Genomic DNA, 22029 nt, shown 5'->3' with positions numbered 1-22029 from the left:
GGGATCTGTTGCTGTTGCGAAATCAGCATGCAATGGCAGTAAAATACATCTTAATTTTTTCAGTTCACCAGTATACCATGTTTCTTCACTTGCTATGTTTGGAAATGAATAGGTTGAAGGATGAGAAGGAAAAATAATAGGGCAATATCGACTGGGTGAAAGGAATGAAAGAGGAGCTCACCTGGTACAATTTTGCACAGAACAGAATTTAATAATCATTAACATGAGGTTTAAGAATGATAAAAAGGTTGTGTACACGGAAGAGACACAGAGACACCGAGAGGTTTCAGACTGATTAGATAGTGGTAAGATAAGAGATTCTGGAATTGAATTTCAAACTGTAAAACATTTCCAGGGGCAGATGTGGATTCTGACTGTAATTTATTTGTTATGAACTGTAGATTACAACTAAACTTATATAAAAACCAGAAAGCAGTAATAAGAGTTAAAGGGCATGAAAGGAAAGCAGTAGTTGCAAAGGAAGTGAGACAGCATTTTTAGCCTCTTCCCTGTCTTATCATATCCCTTTTTTCACCTTATAGTATTCCTTGTTGTTCTCCTGTACCAACTATTGTTTTAATCCTGCCCTTAGATTTAGGATTTGCAGATGCAACAGAATACTGACTACACCTACATTTTGTTTGGTGCTTTGTAGTTCACTTATGTATGACAAACTCATGACAAGTTTGTATTCTGGAATATGCAAATTTAACAAATGAATTAGATATTATTTAGAATTATCTGAAAGTTTTATGAAGATGGAAAAAAGAGCTGTGAAGAAAATGTGTGTTTTTCATTTTAATGGGAATGCTTAATTGTACCTTATGTCACACAATTCTCATACAATATGTTTCTGAACTACAAAGCACCATTTCACTGCCGTCATTGTGAAACTCTGTTTTTGTAGTGATATGGTTTGAAAGTTCATATACTGTGAACTGATACAGCTAATGGACTAAAAATGATCAGCTCTTTCAGCATAACAAATTAAATTTTGCATCAACAAATTGTTACCATTATGATTATGAGTATTCCACCACAAAGGTATTTTGTATCCAGGTAGATACCGGTAATCAGATATGCATGTCAAGTCAGTGGCTGTAAGTAGAGAGTGCAAGTTTAACATTTTTCATAAAAATTTGTCAGGTTCTTCTGACTAAAAAGCACTATTTCAGTGCTGACATTCTGAATGTCATTTATTTTGGTAGTGAAATGATTGGAAAAATCATGTACAGTGAGCTACTGCTGCCATAATGTATGCCATCCTTAAAGACTGCAATTTCACATCAAAAAATTGAGTTTCCTACTTTCTGATTATGTGGGTTTTTTGACAAAAGTATGTTGTATCTAAGTACATACTCAGATGTGACTGTCGGTTCAGTGGCTTTAAGTACAGAGAGCAAGCTTAAGCTACTACTGCCATGACGGAGACCATGCGTAAAGAATGAAATTTTGCATCAAAGAATTAAGATGCCAACTTTCTGATTATGTGGCTTTCTCGATAAAAGTATTTTGTATCCAAGTACAGCAAGTATCATACAGGGTTTTTATGGAGAAAAGCTCATTTTGATCAACTTAAGATGGCGAACTGCCGTGGCCCCTGGTCTCAGCCAATTCCTGTACTCTCCCTTTATTTTAACCTCCTTGGTTAGCATAGGCATATGTCAGTTAAGTTCTGGGAACTCCTTGAGAAGTTCTACATATGGCAATTTGCCTGTGATACAAAAGTACAGTAGTACCAGTGACACAATGTAATCATCCATGGCCGGTTTAACTGGTAGTAGTGTCAAGGAGACAGTGATGCCGGAGGTCTGGTAAAAGTCTATAAAACAACAAGAAATTGGCCCTGAGAATGGGATGGTCCACATCTGCCACTATGAACTGTCACTCAGACTTACACCACAGACACAGATCGAGGTACAATGTCACCAAACCGTAAGTTTGAACTGAAGATCCACTGGTGACAAAAAGGTAGCAGTTATCACGGTTGCAGTGTGGCAGACAAGTAGCTGGATACACCAGTACCTCTGCTCCCGTCTATGAAAAACTGCTGCTTTGTGTATCGCTCTTCGACAAATAAGTGACAGCTGCTGTTGGGAACACCATCATCACTGATTCCCCACTGCATTTCCCATCTCATATAGGCAGTTGCATTTTTGTGTGTCCAAACAAAACTTCTTATGGTACCATCAGATTTTGGATGCTGATGTTGATCGACTTTATCCCCTCGCCGAGCGATGGCACTGTGTAGACGAGAGTGTGACATTTGCGAAGCAGTGACTTGTGCCACAAGATCGACAATTTGTGCTTGTATAGATGTGTGCTGTCCATCTGTGAGCCTACAGCTGTGATGCTTGTGGTAGTATACATACCTGAATAGCTGTTCACAATCTGAGTGAGTGCATCTAAATCATCAGCACGCAACATTAATATTTTCTGTGCATCAGGTGATAGGCACGACAGCCAGAGTTAAACAGTATATCATTGTTTACGGCACTGTCCATGAGAGCCTGCAGGTCACAAAGCAACTGCGAGGGCATGCGGTCTCCCGACTCCTCTGTACGCAGCTATTTCTCAAGCCTTTTCGAGTCAGATTGTGACAGATGGTTGATTAGATCATTCTCGATCATTACATACTGATCAGCATTCGCCAGTGCAGCCAGAATGTCTTGCACCTCTGTAGCCATGTTCTCATTCAGTACTACAATGATGTCGCTATACTTAGTCCCACTGTCGCCTGTGCCAACATAAACCGATTTCCTGACTGTCGGAACTATAAAATAGGGTTTTGTACCAGAATAGTGGGGGTTTAATTCAGACTCTACTGATTATTGTGCCTACAGGTGGCTCGATCTTAGGTACTGCGTCCATCAGGGGAATAATATAATGGGACCTGTAAGAGACATGCGACATGATGTGGCTGGCACAGCTGTTTCACACATGTCAGGTGGTCAAAATGACGCAGCGCAGTTGCTTCTCATCACGTCAGGGTCACCAGCAATGTTGCATATTTGCGTTATACTACACCAGTAGTACTGATAAAGCAACATACCCAAATAACATACAACATTAATTATTAAAGGCCAAGGAATAACTAACGACCACAAAACCCAAAGAGTAAACATAAATACTTTGAACACTGTGTGCTGTCACTACAAACATCACTGCAATGCCAGATCACATTGCAGTTAAAGCAGCTGGAAGGCTTCTTATAAATTTCAAGAACCATTATTAAGTGAGGAATCTAGGAATATAATACAGCAACAGAAACTACATATCATCACTCCTGTAGAGGCTGCAAGAAAAAGAGTTCACTATTTACAGTATGCAGAGAGACATTTGAGCATAATTCTTCCTGCACTCCACAAGAAGAAACCCTAATATGTGGTACATTGAGAAATAACCTCTGCCATGCACTCCACAGTGATTTATACAGAATGGATACGTATGTAGATAAATTGCAATTGAGGATTAATTCAGGTTTCCTTTCACTCAGACACTCTATTGCTTCTGCAAATAGTGTTATTTACAGACACAATGTTATCATTTATTTTTGATTCTGTTCTATAAGTTTTTATATGAACTACTGCCTTTTACTTCACAGGTAGCAGTCTGGAGTATTGTTCAAGGACATTTACAAATTTAATTGTGCACATAAATTCCAAACTGCAGATACAGCTGCAGCAATATTACCTTGCATCTGTTGATTGTTCATCCTTATTGAAGATACTACCAGTATTGGGTGGATGAAAAAATTGTTCGAGGCTGCACTACTTTGAATGCTTTCATTGCTATCCTTCAGCAAACATTTTCCAACCTTTACTATGAACTGATTGACGGATTGAGTGAATGGTGCAAACTTACTGGCATGATGCTGCAGACTCATGTGGCACTGCTCTGCACTCACTGTATTTTTCATCATTATTAATAGGTGCAATCAAGAGTCAAATAATTCTACATATACATCTATATCTATGTCTATACTCTGCAAATCACTGTGAAGTGCATGATACAGGGTATGTCCCATTGTACAAGTTATTACAGTTTCTTCCCATTCCATTCATGCATGGAGCACAGGATCGCTTGAATGCTTCTCTGTGTGCTGTAATGATTTTAATCTGGTCCTTGCAATCCCTATATGAGTGATATGTATGGGGCTGTAGCACATTCCCAGAATCAACATTTAATGCTTGTTCTTGAAACTTTGTTAGTACACTTCCTTGGGATAGTTTACATCTATTTTCACGAGACTTCGAGTTCAGTGACTTCAGCATCTCTGTAACACTCTCCCATGGGTCAAACAAACCGGTGACCATTCGTTCTGCCCTTCTCTGTGTACGTTCAATATTCTCCGTTAATCCTATCTGGTACAGGTCCCATGCACTTGAGCAATGAGTTGCACAAGTAATTTGTAAGCTATCTCCTTTGTACACTGATTGCACTTCCCCAGTATTCTACTAATAAACCGAAGTCTACCACCTGCTTTACACACAATAGAGCCTACGGGATCATTCCATTTCATATCCCTACAAAGTGTTATACCAAGGTATTTGTATGATTTGCCCAATCCCAATGGTGACTCACTGGTATTATAGTCAGCAGGTATATTTTTTTCATTTTCTGAAGTGTACAATTTTACATTTCTGAACATTTAAAGAAAGTTGCCAATTTTTGCATGACTTTGAAACAAGATCTGACTGAATATTTCTTCAGACAATGGAAACTCCAGGTAGAAATATTAACAATGTAGGAAAAAGACAGATTGCTACTTACTGTAAAGAAGACATGTTAAGTTGCAGAGAGGCACAATTAAAAGACATTTACATAGATTTGAGCCACAGCCTTCATCAGTAGAGAGAGGGGCGCACACACACACCATTCACATATACATGCAAGCGCACATCATGCACCCAATTGCCAATTCCAGCATCTCGGGCCAGAATGCAACGTAACGCAAGCAGCAATCTGGAGGAGGCGAGGAAGAAGAAGAGGAAGGGGAAGGGGAAGGGGAAGGGGAAGGGGAAGGAGGAGGGGGAGGGGTGGGGGAGGGGAGGGGAGGGGAAGGGGAGGGGAGGTGATAGGGGGGAGGGGGAGGCGAGGGGAGGGGGAGGGGAGTGGAGGGGGAGGGGAAGGGGAAGGAGAAGGAGAAGGGGAGGGGAGGGGGAAGGGATAGGAGTGTAAGGGTAAGTAGGGAGACGAACCCTACCTGATGAAGTGTGCAGGATCTAGAATGTCAACAGGGTAACGTCAGGAGGTTGTCAGACAGGAAGATGGGGAAAAAGAAGCAAAAAGAGCGAGGGGTGGGAAAGACGGGTGGATGCACTGGCAGAGGACTGCAAATAAACAGGCTGTGTGATGAGAATGGGGAGGAGATGTACGACAGAGGGGTGGAAACTATTTGGTGGAGGGTGTGGGGACAGTATGGTACCATAAGTTGAGGCCAGGATCATTATGGGAGTGGAGAGTATGTTGTAAGGAAAACTGCCATCAGCACCATTCAGAAAAGCTGAGGTTGGAGGAAAGGATCCAGATGGCTCGGATAGTGAACCGGCCATTGAAATCAACTGTGTTATGTTCAGCTGTATGCTGTGCTTCAGGGTCATCTACTTTACTCTTGGCCACAGTTTGGTGGTGGTCTTTCATCCTGGTGGATAGCTGGTAGGTATCATACCAATATAAAAAGCTGTGCAATGATTGCAGCAGAGCTGGTACATGATGTGACTGCTTTCACAAATGGCCTAGCCTCTGATGGGGTTGGATAGACCTGTAACAGGACTGGAATAGGAAATGCTGGGTGGGTGAGTTGGGTACCCCCAGTGAAAGAATTTTGGCCCTCACTGACCAACACCTCCAACCAATTGCCCAAAATCTAGCCTCCCACATCAATGACACCAACCACTTCCTTCATTGACTCTCCACCATTGCCTCCTAGACCCCTACTTGTCACTGTTGACATCACCTCCCTACACATCAACATTTCTGATGCCCATGGTCTTACTGCTGCTGTTGAACAATACCTTTCCCAATGTCCTTCAGACTCCAAACCCATTACCTCATTCCTTGTGCACCTTACTAACTTTATCCTCGCCCACAATTATTACCCATTTGAATGGATGGTATATAAACAAGTCTGCGCCACAGCCATGGGCACCCACATGGCACCCTCCTATGCCAACCTTTTTATGGGCCTTCCTAGCCCCCTAAAATACCAAACCCTTAATCTGGTTCAGGTTCATTGATGATATCTTCACGATCTGGACTGACGGACAAGACATCCTATCTTTATTTGTTCACAACCTCTGCTTCACGTGGTCCTCCTCAACCCAGCATGCCGCCTTCCTGCATGTTGACCTCCTCCTCTCTGATGGCTCCATCCACACCTCTGTCCACATTAAAACCACCAACCACCAATAATACCTGCATCTTGACAGCTGCCATTCCTTTCACTCCAAAAAGTCCCTTCCACACAGCCTGGCCACCTGGGGACAGGATATCTACAGTGACAAATCTCCCTTGCTAAATATGCTGAGGGTTTCATCAAGGCCTTCACAGACAGGCATTATCCCTCAGACCGAGTCTACATATAGATCTCCCATTCCATTTCCCCTCACACCCCCAAACTTTCCATTATCCCCAAGAACCAGCCACAAAGGAGTGTCCCCTTCATCACCCAGTACCACCCCAGACTGGGACAACGGAACCACCTCCTTTTCCAGGGCTTTGATTACCTGTCACTGTGCTCTGAAATGAGAGACATTCTACCAGAGATACTTTCCATCCCCCCTCAAGTGGTGTTCTGTCACCCATCCAATCTCCACAACATCCAAGTCCATCCCCATACCACTCCCAATCAATACAGGTGCAAAACCTGCCCTATCCACCCAGCCAGCACTTCCTATTCTTGTCCTGTGATAGGTTTCTCTTACCCCATCAGGGGCTGGACCACCTGTGAAAGCAGTCATGTCATTTACCAGCTCTGCTGCAATAATTGCTTTTTATATTGGTATGACTACCAATGAGGTGTCTGCCAGGATAAATGGCCACTGCCAAACTGGGACCAAGAGCAAAGTAGACAACCCTGTGGCACAATATACAGCTGAACATAACACAGTTGGTTTCAATGGCTGCTTCATTACCCGAGCCATCTGGATCCTTCCTTCCACCACCAGCTTTTCTGAACTGCGGAGGTGGGAGTTATCCTTACAACATATTCTCCACTCCCGTAATGATCCCAATCTCAACCTATGGTAACATACTGTCCCTACATCCTCCAGCCAACAGTTTCCACCCACTGTGTCCTACAACTCCTCCCCATTATCACCTCCCACCCTGTTTATTTGCAGACCTCTGCCAACGCATCTGCCGTCTTTCCTGGCCCTCTCCTTTTTTGCTCTTTTCTTTTCCCCACCTACCTGTCCCACAACCTCCTGTCGCTGCACCTGTTGGCATTCTAGTCCCTACACACTCCACCAGACACTGTTTCTCTCTGTCTCTCTCTCTCTCTCTCTCTCTCTCTCTCTCTCTCTCCACTCGTACACTACTATCCCTTCCCCATCCCTGTCCCCTACAGAATTGCTGCTTGCATCCCATGTAATAGTTGCATTCCTGCCTACAATGCTGGAGTTGGCAGACATATGTGCATGGTGTGTGTGTGTGTGTGTGTGTGTGTGTGTGTGTGTGTGTGTGTGTGTGTGTGTGTGTTTACTGATGAAGACTGAGGCCAAAAGCTCTATGTAGGTGTCTTTTAATTGTGCCTGTCTGCAACTTAACATGTCTCCTTTATAGTAAGTAGCAATCTCTCTTTTCCTACATTGTGAATATTTATTCAGTTTCTTTCAGACAGTACTTCATTATAGATAACTTTATCATCTGCAAAAAGTCTGAAATTACTACTAATACTGTCCAACAAGGTCACTAATATACAATGTGAACAGCAAGGGTCCCAACATACTTCCCTGGAGCACACCCAAACTTATTTCTACATCTGACAATGACTCTCCATCCAAGATAACATGCTGCATCCTCCCTACCAAGAAGTCCTCAATCCAGTCACAAATTTCTCTTGATACCCCACATGATCAAACTTTTGACAATAAGCGTAGGCCTGGTACCGTGTCAAACGCTTTTCAGAAATCAAGAAATACTGCATCTATCTGATTGCTTTGATCCAAAGTTTCCCATATGTCAGGATAGAAAAGTGTGAGTTGTGTTTCACGTGATCAATGTTTATAGAATCCATGCTGGTCGGCATGTAGGTGGTCATTCTTTTCAAGATAGCTCATTATGTGTGAGCTCAGCATATGTTCTAAGATTCTACAACAAATCGCTGTCAAGGATATTTTATGATAGTTTTGTGAATTATTTCTACTGCACTTCTTGCAGCCAGATGTGCCTGTGGCCTTTTGCAAGAACTGAGAACAGTTTTTTTGTTCAAGGGATCTATGATAGATTTTAGTTAGAAGAGGGGCTAACTCAGCCACAAATTCAGTACAGAATCTGACAGGGATTCCACCGGTACTTGGAGCTTTTTTAAGTTTTAACACTTTCAGTTGTTTCTCAACACCACTGACACTAATACTTTTTCATACATCTTTTAAGTGGCAGAAGGATCAATTTAGGGAAATTCTCCTGGTTTTTCCTTTGTACAGGAACATTTGAAAATGGAGTTAAACACTTCAGCTTTTGCTTTGCTACCCTCAATTTCAGATCCTGTCTCATTCACTAGGGGCTGAACATTAACTACGCTGCCACTAACAACTTTTACAAATAACCACATTTTCATCACCTTCCGTGAAAGATCACTTCACAATATTGTGCTATGTTGATTATTGAAGGTTTCACACATTGCTCTCTTGAGAACCAAATGTGTTTCATTCAGCATCTATCTATAGCCCTATACTTTGTTTCACACCTATTATGCAGTAACCTCTGTTTCTTTGGAAGTTTCTTTGCAGTGACTTTATACCATGGAGATTCCCTCCCATTATGAACTATTCTACTGAGTACATATCTATCCAGAGCATGATCAACTATACTTTCCACATTAAGCCAGTGTTCCTCTACATGCTCCTGACCTGTGCTGAAAGTTTTAAGTTCCTCACTGAGATATGACCCTAATGATTTTTTATCTTGTTTACTGAATATGTATACCTTCCTGCCTGTTTTAGTTGTCGTTTGTACTTTGGTAATCATAGCTGCCACAACTACATCGTGGTCACTGATACCAGTGTCAATGGAGACATCCTTAACAAGATCAGTTCCATTTGTTGCCATTAGATCTAATATATTTCCACCATGAGTGGGATTCTGAACTATCTGTTCTAGGTAGCTCACAGAAAAGGCATTTAGTAATGCTTCCCAGGATGTCTTATCATGCACACCACTAACAAAATTGTAATTTCCCCAATTGATTGTTGGATAATTAAAGTCGCAACCAATTATTACAATACGATTGAGAATCTTACATACAAGTGAACTGAGGATTTCTGTACAGTTGCAACACTATACATGCTTTAAAGTATAAGACTCTGTATTAAGATGAAAAAACACAGCTTTTGTATGTTCAACCAACTCGGTAACACAGAGGGTAGGATGAAAGTAAATGTTTCTTTTAATTTACCTTAATTCTCATCATCATGGTCCATATATTTTTTAAAAAAAGTAATTTTCCATACTCTCTGCAACTATGAAATAGACATTAGAATAATTTCTCTCTGCGAATTTCAGTAACTTGTGCACACATTTCAGACTCCTCTTACAGCTTTTATACTTTCCAGCATACACCAATGAGCCTTTTCAAGTGGCGAACAGTGATATTTTATCATATGACCCCCCTTGTGACTCTTTACTGTCCGAATGACATTTTAAGACAGTTCCACTATTTTTTTTACAATTTGCTGTCCAAAATGTGCACCGACAGTAACCTGGTTGCATCCCCAAAGCATATTTGGAGTAAATAATATGATGACTTTCATCTCAAATAGAAATATGTGTGTTTAAATTTAGCTGTGTCTTCTTTCATGAGCACAAAATAGTTTTCCTGGCAGCTGCACGCATTATCTTTGCAAAACACTTGCTACTTTTGGAGGATTCACGAGAGGAAAATAAAGCTACTTAAGTGTTAACCAAGAAAATCTTACACAATAAATGAGGTCTAGCTCTAGCTGGGTGTGTTGTCACCCTAGGTGTGAAATGATTATATACGATATCTCTATCAGATGGCCATACTGTAAAATAAATTCTATTACTTGCACGAGTCATCTCACCCAGTGATTCCTATTGTACTTTTTTACGCCCAAACTCTCATGATCCCACACACAACCACAGAGAGTGCTGCTTGTAACATAAACACACTAGTCACACTAGTGCTTCAGCATCAGCTCCATTCATAGACACAAGACTGAGAGCTTTTTTTTCTTTTGTTACTGTTTTTCTAATGTGTGTGTGTGTGTGTGTGTGTGTGTGTGTGTGTGTGTGTGCGCGCGCGCGTGCTCGTGCACATGCACTCCCCCGCCCGCCCACACCATGGGCTTTTCCTGACAATTTTCAGCATAGGATGTGGAGAGCACCACACAGTTTTATACATGAAAACATTGTACTTCATAATAGTTATGCCCTGAAAACAATTTTTAGTATATTAATCATTGTATATGTAGACAGAGTGCAGGCAACGTGCAGGGGAGTAGCTAAAAGACAGGGTGTAATGGCAGAAGCTACCCATAATACATACTATTGACTGAAAGTGTCCCCAACGCTATGGGTTGACCCTTAGGGATTGTTGGTTAAAAACAGTCTTGGTTGCAGTTTTAGTTTTTTATTTTTCAACGACGCATTTCGCCTTATTTAGGCTTCTTCAGGTTATCTACATCAAAGACAGAGAACAAATACATCTATTTAAGAATTGTGATCCTGTTGTGCAAACTTGGAGAACCTATAAGAATGTATAAACAGATCAACTATTGAAAGAGCAAATACCTTAATTTGGTATTTCTTAGAAGAATCCTTTAGTCAGTGTAGCCAAAGGGCATCGTCAAATATATCAGGCCAACATCGCCTTCGTTAAACTCAGTAAAAACAAGAAATATAAAATAGTAAAATCATTACCTTTTGTTCTCTGTTTTCAGTGTAGATAACCTGAAGATGCCTAAATAAGGCGAAATGCATCATAAAAAACTAAAATTGCAACTGTTTTTAACAGACACTGTTAAGCACTGGTTTGATGTATGCCACGTATGGATTGGAAGAATTCCTTAGGGGTTATTATTATTATTATTATTATTATTATTATTATTATGCCAATGATTATATGGTCAAACAATGGAAAATATTACTGATGCTATTGCTGGTTATACATTAAGGTTTGCATATGTTGTCTTAAATTTAATTATGTACAGACATTAAAAAGTAAATTACACACATTATCCCACCCTAAGACCATTGCACAACAAGATGGATGCAGTGTGAAAAGAGAGTTCCCGTTCTAGGTTTCCTGCAGACAAAATTTGACTGTGGTATGGGTAACAGGTGCACACAGGTAGAAACTGAAATGTGTTGGCAACTGGAAACAAACTCCAAAGTTGAGGCAGGTGAGACAGCATGATTCTTATGGGCAAAACATAACGACTAGGAGGTATGGAAAATTAAGCAAAGGTGTCATTCTCCTGCACGATAATGCAACACCCCACATGGTGTGCACTACACAAGCTCTGCCTCAACAATTTTGATGGAAGGTCTGGAAGAATCCACCACCGAGTCCAGAATTTGCAACATACAATTTTGTTCTTTTCAGCAAGGTTTTAGAAAATTGGGGAGGGGGGCTGGGGGGAGACATTTTCCAGCAATGAGGATGTGGTTCTTGAATGGTTCCATGACTAAGGAGTGGATTTCTACTGTCATAGAATTGGGCAACTGGTAGAACATTCTGATCACTGTCCACAGACACAGGGTGACTGTCAAAAAGTAGTGTCATGTACATGTGTCTCTTTGAGGTGTACTGCAATGTTCAATAACTGTTACTTGGCCTGCCGTAATAAAGTGTAACATTTGTTTTGAAGTCACCTCATGTGTTGCTAGAACTCATACTTTGTACACAGTTTTCCATAAAGTATCCTTTAAGATCATTTTTGAAGAGATTACTGTCTTTCACTTAATTTACTGAACAACAAGGAGCACTCATTATCAATTTGAGTTTCATTACTTTATATAGTGGTTCCCTTTTCTTTACATTGTTTGATCACATGTGTGCTTATTGAGAAACTATGTATAACTATCTTTCACTAACATAACAGTTTCACACTTAAGGGGGCCATGGCCCTTTACATAAAGATAAAGGTAGTTTTGCCTCACACAGTTCGAGGTTGGCTCGATATCAATAGTTGGGCACCCTGAGTGCCAGAGAGATACAGCATTGTTAGTAAGTGGAGTGCAGGCAGTGTGCAGAGGAGATGCTAAAAGAGCTCTAAGGAAGCAGGACAGGTTGCCCATTATACATAGTGTTGACTAAGTGTCCCCAACGCCATGGGTGGACCCTCAGCAATTTACCGATCATGACAAAAAAGTAAATTTTGAAGTGTTTTATTAAGTATCTATGTTGTACCATGATTATGCATTTCGTATCAACCATGTGAGCTGCCTACAGTTGGAGAGTGGACTGTTGTGTGTTTGTGCTAATTAATGTTATAGCATCTGAAGATATCAAAGAGTGACCTGTGATGAGCATAACCCATGAAATTGTAAGGCAAAGGGAGTAACTGTCTCACATTTGTCTAAAATCAAGAATATAAGACTCAATTAGAGCTGAACACCATAATGATTATTGTTACAATAGAATGTTACTGAGTGGGTTAATGCATTATTCAACACATGAAGCATTGATACAAAACAATTCCTACAGCAGAATTAGCCAATCAGCCCCTTATTCTTAGGACACAGTCAGTGTAACTGATTCATTAGACTATATTTAAAAACAAAGATGATGTGACTTACCATACAAAAGCGCTGGCAGGTCGATAGATACACAAACAAACACATACATACACACAAAATTCAAGCTTTCGCAACCAACAGTTGCTTCGTCAGGAAAGAGAGAAGGAGAGGGAAAGACGAAAGGATGTGGATTTTAAGGGAGAGGGTAAGGAGTCATTCCAATCCCGGGAGCAGAAAGAATAGCAGTCTAATGAAGGTAAGTCTTTCTGCTCCCGGGATTGGAATGACTCCTTACCCTCTCCCTTAAAATCCACATCCTTTCATCTTTCCCTCTCCTTCTCTCTTTCCTGACGAAGCAACCGTTGGTTGCGAAAGCTTGAATTTTGTGTGTATGTATGTGTTTGTTTGTGTATCTATCGACCTGCCAGCGCTTTTGTATGGTAAGTCACATCATCTTTGTTTTTAAATATATTTTTCCCGCGTGGAATGTTTCCCTCTATTATATTCATATCATTGATTCATTAGACTGCTATTCAAGATGAATAGTATTCAATGAATTGGGTGTTTAAAAACGAACACACACACACACACACACACACACACACACACACACACACACACACAGGGAGAACACCAATTGTGATTAAGATTTTACACAGAACTTCATGTAACTCCACTAAGGTAGTATAGTAACACAGCTCAATGTTATTTCTGAAGTGTTAAATCAAGTTTGAGCATTTCCCCATAAACGACCTGAATATAACAAATGCAGGAACGTGTGTCCATAGTATGCTGTCATCACAGCATTTCTCTTCAGCAAATGGACTATCTTGAGTAACAGGAAAATTGGTTTTCTTCTTTCACTGTTATCAATGCAATCTCCAACTCTCTCCCCATGCTCACAGAGAGAAAAAAATTTGTATTAAACCCTTATGATTTTAAATTGTTTGTTTCTTTAATAGACTCATTAATTGTTGAAATAGTTATATTATGAAGTTTCCACCACTCAGTTCAAAGCCCCTAGATACGTAATTTTTAGACTAGTTATTGAAAGTATCACACTCAATATTGAAAGAAGAAAAATCACACAGTATGATGATAACTAAAAATGTTGATAAAACCATGGACATAAGCTTTCCATTATAACAAAATGAGAAGGACTTCTGCATTGAAACGTGAATGGGTGGAAAAATGTAATTAAATCAATAAGGTGAATATGTAGGTTTCAGTTGAATGCCATATTATGATTTTATTATGAACAACATACCTTAATTTACAGAACTTCACATATCTTATCACCGATGGTACCTCACTGAACAGCTGGGACTTCTCTCGTACATTTATACCAATGCCACTTATTTTATCAATAAAATAAAATCGTCGAACCAGCAGCCACTGAGAACTATCTGCAGCCTGTAATTTAAATGACTAACTTTGATATTAATTCTTGACTGATAAAGTATAAGAAAAGAAAGGACAGATAAAGTATAGGAAGAAATCATCAGCAAAATCTTTTTTTAGTTGGTGCAAGAAGAATTATGGTAGTTATATCCTATTAAAACAATACGTAAGCCTTGTTATTTAAATAATCACTTTCTATTTCTTAGTTATATAGTAAAAAGTCATACAAAAAGAAATATACTTCATCAACTTTTTAAAAGAAGGAGTAGAGAATGTACAAGAGACCACTGTCCAATACTTCTGTTACATGATACTCCCATTATACTTTTTTATTTATTCATTTACACGTCTAGATACACAGGATCAAATTGAGGAGCAAATCTCTAAGGTCATGGAATGTGTCACTACATGAAATTACAACATAAAAGTAATAACAGATAAAATACAATGTTCCTGAACCCAAAAAAGTCAAACATAAGTTTAAGTAAACACAGTCAACAATATTTTCTACAAGCCATGAACTTATGTCATGAACTGCACTATCTGAAACATAGCCAATGTTGGACACAACACCCTTTACTACCAAGCTAGTGTCATCAGTGAACAGAAATATTTTAGAATCACCGAGCATATCATTGATACAAATAAGGAACAGGAATGGCCCCAACACTGATCCCTGGGCACCCCCTATTTGACCGTACCCCACTCAGACCCCACATCACAGCCATTCTCAACACTATGAATAATGACTTCTTGCTGTCTGTTTTTAAAGCAAGGGGTGAACCAATTGCGAGCTACTCCCCGTATTCCAAATGGTCCAACTTCTGGAGCAATATTTTGTGATCAACACAATTAAACGCCTTAGCTAAATCAAAAAATATGCCTAGCAATCAAAACCTTTTATTTAATCCATGCAGTACCTCACAGGGAAATGAGAATGTAGCATTTTCAGTTGTCAAACGACTTCTAAAGCCAAACTGTACATTTGATACCAAATTATGTGATATAAAAGTATCAATTATCCTTACATATACAGCCTTTTCAATAACTTTAGCAAACATTGATGGCATAGAAATAGGTCTAAAATTGTCTACATTATCCCTTTCTCCCTTTTTATAAATCAGCTGTATTACTGAGTCCTTTAATCGTTCAGGAAACTAACCATTCTTAAAAGAAAAACTACAAATATGGCTAAGTACAGGGCTAACATGTGCGGCACAGTGCTTTAATATTCTGCTAGGCACTCCATTATATCCACGAGAGTCCTTAGTCTTCAGTGATTTAATTATTGACTCAATCCTCCCCTTGTCAATATCACTGAGGACTATAGGAGACTGAGGACTATTTTAGACATCAATCTCTGAAAGGCATTTTCCAAGAGAGTTATATGATTCCCCATATAAACTAAGTTTTATTTAATTCACCAGCAATGCTCAGAAAATGACTGTTAAATACTGTACATATATCTGACTTATCAGTAACAGAAATATTTTTACTACAAACTGACTTTATATCGTCGACCTTGTGCTGCTGACCAGACACTTCCTTCACAACTGACCATATGGTTTTAATTTTATCCTGTGAAGTAGCTATTCTATTTGTGTACCACATACTCTTTGCCTTCCTAATAACATTTTTAAGCACCTGTTTGAAACACTGTTTGTAATGAGCTACTGTCACTTTGATTGTGACTACTTCAAACTTTTTGATATAATTCCCGCTTTGTTCTACATGATATCCTTATCCCACTAGTTAGCCACCCAGGCTGCATTTTGCTGCTAGTACCCCATTTAGAATGTTCTAATGGAAAGCAACTCCAAAAGAGTTTGGGAAATGTGATAAGGAAAGTATTATATTTATCATCTATGTTATTGGCACTATACACATCCTGCAACTCTTGTTCCTTAACAAGGTATAAAAAAAAGTCTATTGCCACTGGATTAGCTTTCCTACATAGTTTGTAACTATATGTGACAGTTATTTGAGTGAAAAAGCCTTTGAGTGTTAAAATTTGTGCATCATGGTCTGAAAGTCCATTCACTCTTTTACTAACAGAATACACATCTAGTAATGAAGAATGAATAAAAATATTGTCTATGGCTGTGCTACTGTTCCCCTGCACCCTGGATGGAAAAAACACAATCTGCATCAGATCATATGAGTTTAGAAGATCTACCAACATCCTTTTGTGCATGCAGTACAAGAAGGAAAACAGCAACAGTTTCCAAAATGCATATAGTGAGGTATTTTTGTTACCTATTTTTCAGTCAACATCTGAAGATGATTTGTTGCAAATGCTATAGATATTGGGTTCATAGGATCTTCAGCAACCCCATCAGTGCCTCGAGTCCTATGCAACATGCCACCAGTGCACCAACTGCTGGCCATGTGACGTGACCCCGAGGTCAATAGCGCAACATCATTGAGCAGCAATATCGTCAAGCCTCATTCATGTAAGTGACATTATTGTACACAATGCTAAGTGAATTGTGCATTACTTTTCATACCCTGTGCGATTTGGATGATGTTCTATAGACTTGTACGGTTTCCATGGCTTACAAACTCTGGCTTTGGACTTTGTTTGGCATGAGCATGCCTTCGGTAGGTAGGTTGTTTGGTTGGTTGGTTGGTTGGTTGGTTGATAGGGGAGAGGGGGTGGGGAAGGAAGTTGGCCATGCCCTTTCAAAGGAACCATCCCATTATTTGCCTGAAGCAATTTAGGGGAATCACAGAAAACCTAAATCAGGATGGCCGGATGCTGGTTTGAACCATTGTAATCCTGAATGCATGCCCAGTGTGTGTCACCTCGCTCAGTGCCCTTAGGTACTATTTCTCTCAGACAAAAAGGATTCAGTGCAATCTGGACAATCTGTTTCCCCACTTGAGGGAGCTGCATATTTATCTGTATTTAATGAAATAAATCAGTTTGAAGCCACGCCTTAAAAGTGTCATTGAGAAACCACTAAGGATCCTGCAAATCTACTGTTCTTTCAACAGCAAGAGAAATGCCACTACCAGCATTTGTAACATCAACAAGAAAATAAGGAACGACAGAAGCAACAATTGGCATTTTATTGCAACAACACCAACAATAAAATTAGAGAACTTGTGGAGACAATGCATAGCAGCAAACCAAGAACTGCCCTCAACTTTACCTCCATTGAATGAAACAGCAGAGGCATGAGAAATCTATTTGCAGCACCTTCAGCAACACTTCCATGCTCTTCATGTAACATCTGCTGAGATTCAGAGGTCACATTCCCTCTCTTGGTCGTCCCCAGCTATCCTATTCCTGTTGCATAAGATAAACTTTCTGGACAAACAAAGCTCAATTGGCTTCTTATATATGTGCAGTATGTTCTCTGCACATTATGAGGGCAAAACTCACTTCATCATGACTATCTCTGAATTTAATTGGGAGCAGAAACCAACAGCGCAATTAAATCAAACCCTGATCACTGATCTACAAGGTCTCATTCACTGTTGTAAATTTCTTTGTTCTTATCAAAAAAATCATGAGAAGCCTTCCTGTGTATAGGTTATGCCTCACGCAATGGACATTCTCCAACTTTTCAACGGATTGCACACAAAAGGAGTTTGGTTCAAATAGACATTAAACATAGTGACTGGACCCATCACTGGTAATGTATGTGGAAGGCAGAATGTTAGTCATTCTGATCTATGCACCTCAACTTGACACTGGTACCATATTTTCCCATATGAATTTAGTTGGAGTAGGGCATACTACTGCATGCACACCCAACAAAACACTGTATACTGCACAGGTAAATAACACTCAGGCGGAAAATCAGGCACTGGCTATAATTTATGTGACTAATGAATCTCTCTTATTTTTGTATGGCACAAAATCTTCATAAAGCCCATTTTTTGGTCAACAAATCCCCGTGATTCAACTGTTCTCTTCTCTCTCTCTCTCTCTCTCTCTCTCTCTCTCTCTCTCTCTCTCTCTCTCTCTCTTCCCTTCTCTCTTTTCCATATCATCTGCTACAGCTAATATCTCTACAAGGAATTTCATATGTGATGTAGATGTTATATTATGTACAGATGTGCTAGGATGGACAAGAGAGTGGGCATCCAATAAAGATCTAATGAGAAAATGACTTTTTAGAGATAAACATTAAAAGCATATTTCTGATAGGAGAGACTCAGGGTGCACCCCAGAAACAGCATGCCAGCCACTGACCGTTGTGGCAGCTGTCATGGGTCAGGTGAGGTGGACTGAGGTCCAAAAAGATGTGAAGATGAGTAAGGAGAACCTCATCCCTTCTATGTAGCTGGAAGCAAGTATGCTATGGCTGAATTGTGGGCTTTACTATGTGAGCTTATTGTCAGTCACATCCAGCCACTTGTCTTCCTATTGAAACGTGACATTGTACCTCAATAATGAGATCATAGAATTCAGAGGGATGGCACACTGAAAGAACTGAGGGTCATGACATGCCTCCTTGGCTACTAGATTTGCTCTTCCATTTCCTGCAATACCATGTGCCCTGGTATTCAGAAGAAAGGCATCTCCTTTCCCAATCATTGTAGTTGGAGGAGGGCAACCTGAATGCTCTGTATGATTTTGTCTGCTGAGTACTTATGTTGGTCGGTTGGTTTAAAAGATGGAGGGAAGGGACCAAACTGCGAGGTCATCGGTCCCTTGATCCCAGTAAAATAATTACAGAAGGGAAAGAAGAGAAGAAAGGAGACATACAGCACAATAACAGGAGAAAGGAAGAACCAGAAGAACGACAGAAGGACAACCAATACTACTATGGACAAAACAGGAACAGAAACCCACAGAGAGAAGCAAGAAACAGGTACAAGGGGTAAAAACAAGAAAGCAGATGATGGTGGCTGGCCGACCACGAGAATAAAAAGGAAAAGCCAGCGACTCTGCGACACATTAAAACATCCACCCTAAAAGCATTAGAGTGGACAATACAAAGGGACAAATGGCATGTGCTAAAACTTATATAGAATGATAAAACCCACTATCAAGAATAAAATGTAAAACTAAATTAGCTGATGTGGCATTGTCAGCTAAAATTAATAGCAAAGAGTACGGTAATTGAAGAGCCTGTCGCAGGGCAGCCAAAGAAAAGCAGCTCACCAAGATATGGCCCACTGTCAGCTAGCTGCCGCACCGACACTGAGGTGGTTCATCATGGCGCAGGAGGTAGCCATGTGTCACCCAAGTGTGGACAATGCGGAACTGGCAGAGAACCACAGAATTCCTGTGAGAGGACTGCATGGAGGACTGCCACACATTCGTAGTCTCCTTAATGGCACACAGTTTGTTGTGCATGCTGAGGTTATGCCATTTCGTCTCCCAAAGCCGCAAAACCTTAAGGCATAGTACTGAACGCAGGTCAGTTGCAGAGAAGTCCATCTCCATAAGCAGTTTCTGCGTAGCCTGTTCGGCCAGCCTGTCGGCAAGTTCATTGTCTGGGATTCCGATGTGACCTGGGGTCCAGACGTACACCACTGAATGACCGGACTGTTCCAGGACGCAGATGGACTCCTGGATGGTCGCTACCAAAGGATGATGAGGGTAGCACTTGTCGATAGCTTGTAGACTGCTCAAGAAGTCAGTATGCAGAAGAAACAACTCCCCAGGGCACAAACGAATGTGCTCAAGAGCACGAGATACAGCCACCAGTTCAGCAGTGAAAACACTGCAGGCATCGAGCAAGGAATGCTGTTCAATATGTCCTCCAAGGACATACGTGAAACTGACGTGACCAACAGCCATCAAGCTGTCAGTGTAAACCACTTTGTGGCCTCAGTACATTTCAAGAAACAAGAAGAACTGTAAGTGGAGAGCCACGGGGTTAACTGAGTCCTTAGGGCCATGTGAAAGGTCCAGGCGAAGCCGCGGCCTAGGTGTACTCCTTGGACATGTACATGAACGGACCTCAAATATAGGTGGTAAAGGCAAGGACTCCAGTTTGGAAAGAAGGGATCAGACATGAACTGCAATTGGAAGCCCTGTCCTGGGCCACTGATGTGTGAGATGAACTGCCAGACGGTGATTTGGATGTGCAGGAGAACTATGAATGTGTGCAATGTAACTGGCCAGCAGTTGTGCACGCCTAACCTGCAATGGAGGGACTCTGGCCTCCACAATGACGCTGGTCACCAGACTCGTCCTAAAAGCTCCTGTCACTAGGTGAACGCCACAGTGGTGCACTGGGTTGAGTAAACACAATGCTGAGGGCACAACAGAACCACGAACCAGACTCCCATAGTCAAGGCAGGATCGAACAAGGGCTCTGTAGAGCTGCAGCAGTGTAGAGCGATATGCACCCCTGTTGATGTTGCTCAGGCAGCGGAAGGCATTGAGGTGCTGCCAGTACTTTCACTTAAGCTGACGAAGATGAGGAAGCCAAGTCAGCCAGGCATCAAAAACCAGTTCTAAGAATCAATATGTCTCCACTACAGTGAGCGGATCGTCATTAAGGTAAAGTTCTGGTTCTGGACGAATGGTACAACACTGACAAAAGTGCATAACACACGACTTTGCGGTCAAAAACTGGAAACCGTGGGTTAGAGCCCATGACTGTGCCTTGTGGATGGCTCCCTGCAGGCGCCGCTCAGCAACACCAGCACTGGTGGAGCAGTACGAAACGCATAAGTCGTCTGCATACAGAGAAGGTGAGACGGACGGCCCTACAGCTGCTGCTAGACCATTAATGGCCACTAAAAATAGAGAGACACTCAATACAGAGCCCTGCAGGGACCCCATTCTCCTGGGGGAACTATGAGAGGCACCAACTTGGAAATGGAAAGTATGGAGCGACAGGAAGTTTTAGATCAAAATCAGCAGTGGGCACCAGAGACCCCACATACAATGTGGCAAGGATATGATGTCGCCAGGACGTGTTGTATGCTTTACGTAAGACAAAAAAGATGGCAACCAGTTGTTGGCATTTGGAAAAGGCTGTACGGATGGCAGACTCGAGGAACACAAGATTATCAGCGGTAGAGTGACCCTGGCAGAAGCCGCCCTCACATGGAGCCAGTAAGCCACAGGACTCCAGGACCCAACCCAAGCGCCGATACACCACACGTTCCAGCAGCTTTCAAAGAACATTGGTGAGGCTGATGGGCCGATAGCTATCCACATCAAACGGGTTTTTACCAGATTTGAGCATCAGAATGATGGTGCTCTCCCGCCACTGCGATGGAAAGATGCCACCGCACCAGATCCAGTTGAAGATGATGAGGAGATGTCGCTTGTAATCAGATGAGAGATGTTTAATCATCTGACTGTGGATCCGATCCGGCCTAGGAGCTGTGTCGGGGCAATGTGCAAGAGCGCTGAGGAGCTCCTTCTCTGTAAACGGGTTCACTGCGGAGTGTAGTGAATGACTTTCCCTTCCAGCCGCCATTTGAGGGTGTGAAACTCTGGGGGGTAATTCTCTGATGCAGAGGCTGGAGCATAGTGCTCAGCAATTACGTTTGCATCGGTAGATAACATGCCATTTGTGTTAAGACTGGGAACACTTGTTGGGGTCTGGTACCCGAAAACACGTTTGAGCTTTGTCCAGACTTGGGAAGGTGACGTACGGCACCAAATGGTCGAGATATATCTCTCCTAACACTCCTGCTTCTGTCATTTGATAAGTTGGTGAACACGGGCATGGAGCCGTTTAAAGGCTATGAGGTGCTCCAGGGAAGTGTGTTGCTTATACC

At 41.3% G+C, this 22029-nt stretch overlaps 1 protein-coding gene across 2 annotated transcripts in view; it reads right to left on the bottom strand.

Moving 5' to 3' along the window:
• Positions 1 to 22029, bottom strand: part of LOC126484217 (meckelin) — a 221669-nt gene that overhangs the window by 149457 nt on the left and 50183 nt on the right. For both annotated transcript variants that reach the window (XM_050107630.1, XM_050107631.1), the window contains exon 6: positions 14192 to 14337. In XM_050107630.1, coding sequence (XP_049963587.1) covers positions 14192 to 14337 — 146 coding nt within the window. The remainder of the gene's footprint in view (positions 1 to 14191; positions 14338 to 22029) is intronic.

This window comes from Schistocerca serialis, chromosome 6 (assembly GCF_023864345.2).
Source record: "Schistocerca serialis cubense isolate TAMUIC-IGC-003099 chromosome 6, iqSchSeri2.2, whole genome shotgun sequence".
Classification (NCBI taxonomy): Eukaryota; Metazoa; Arthropoda; class Insecta; order Orthoptera; family Acrididae; genus Schistocerca; species Schistocerca serialis.
Note: the sequence above shows the minus strand (reverse complement) of the source record. Positions and strands in the feature narration are given on the sequence as shown.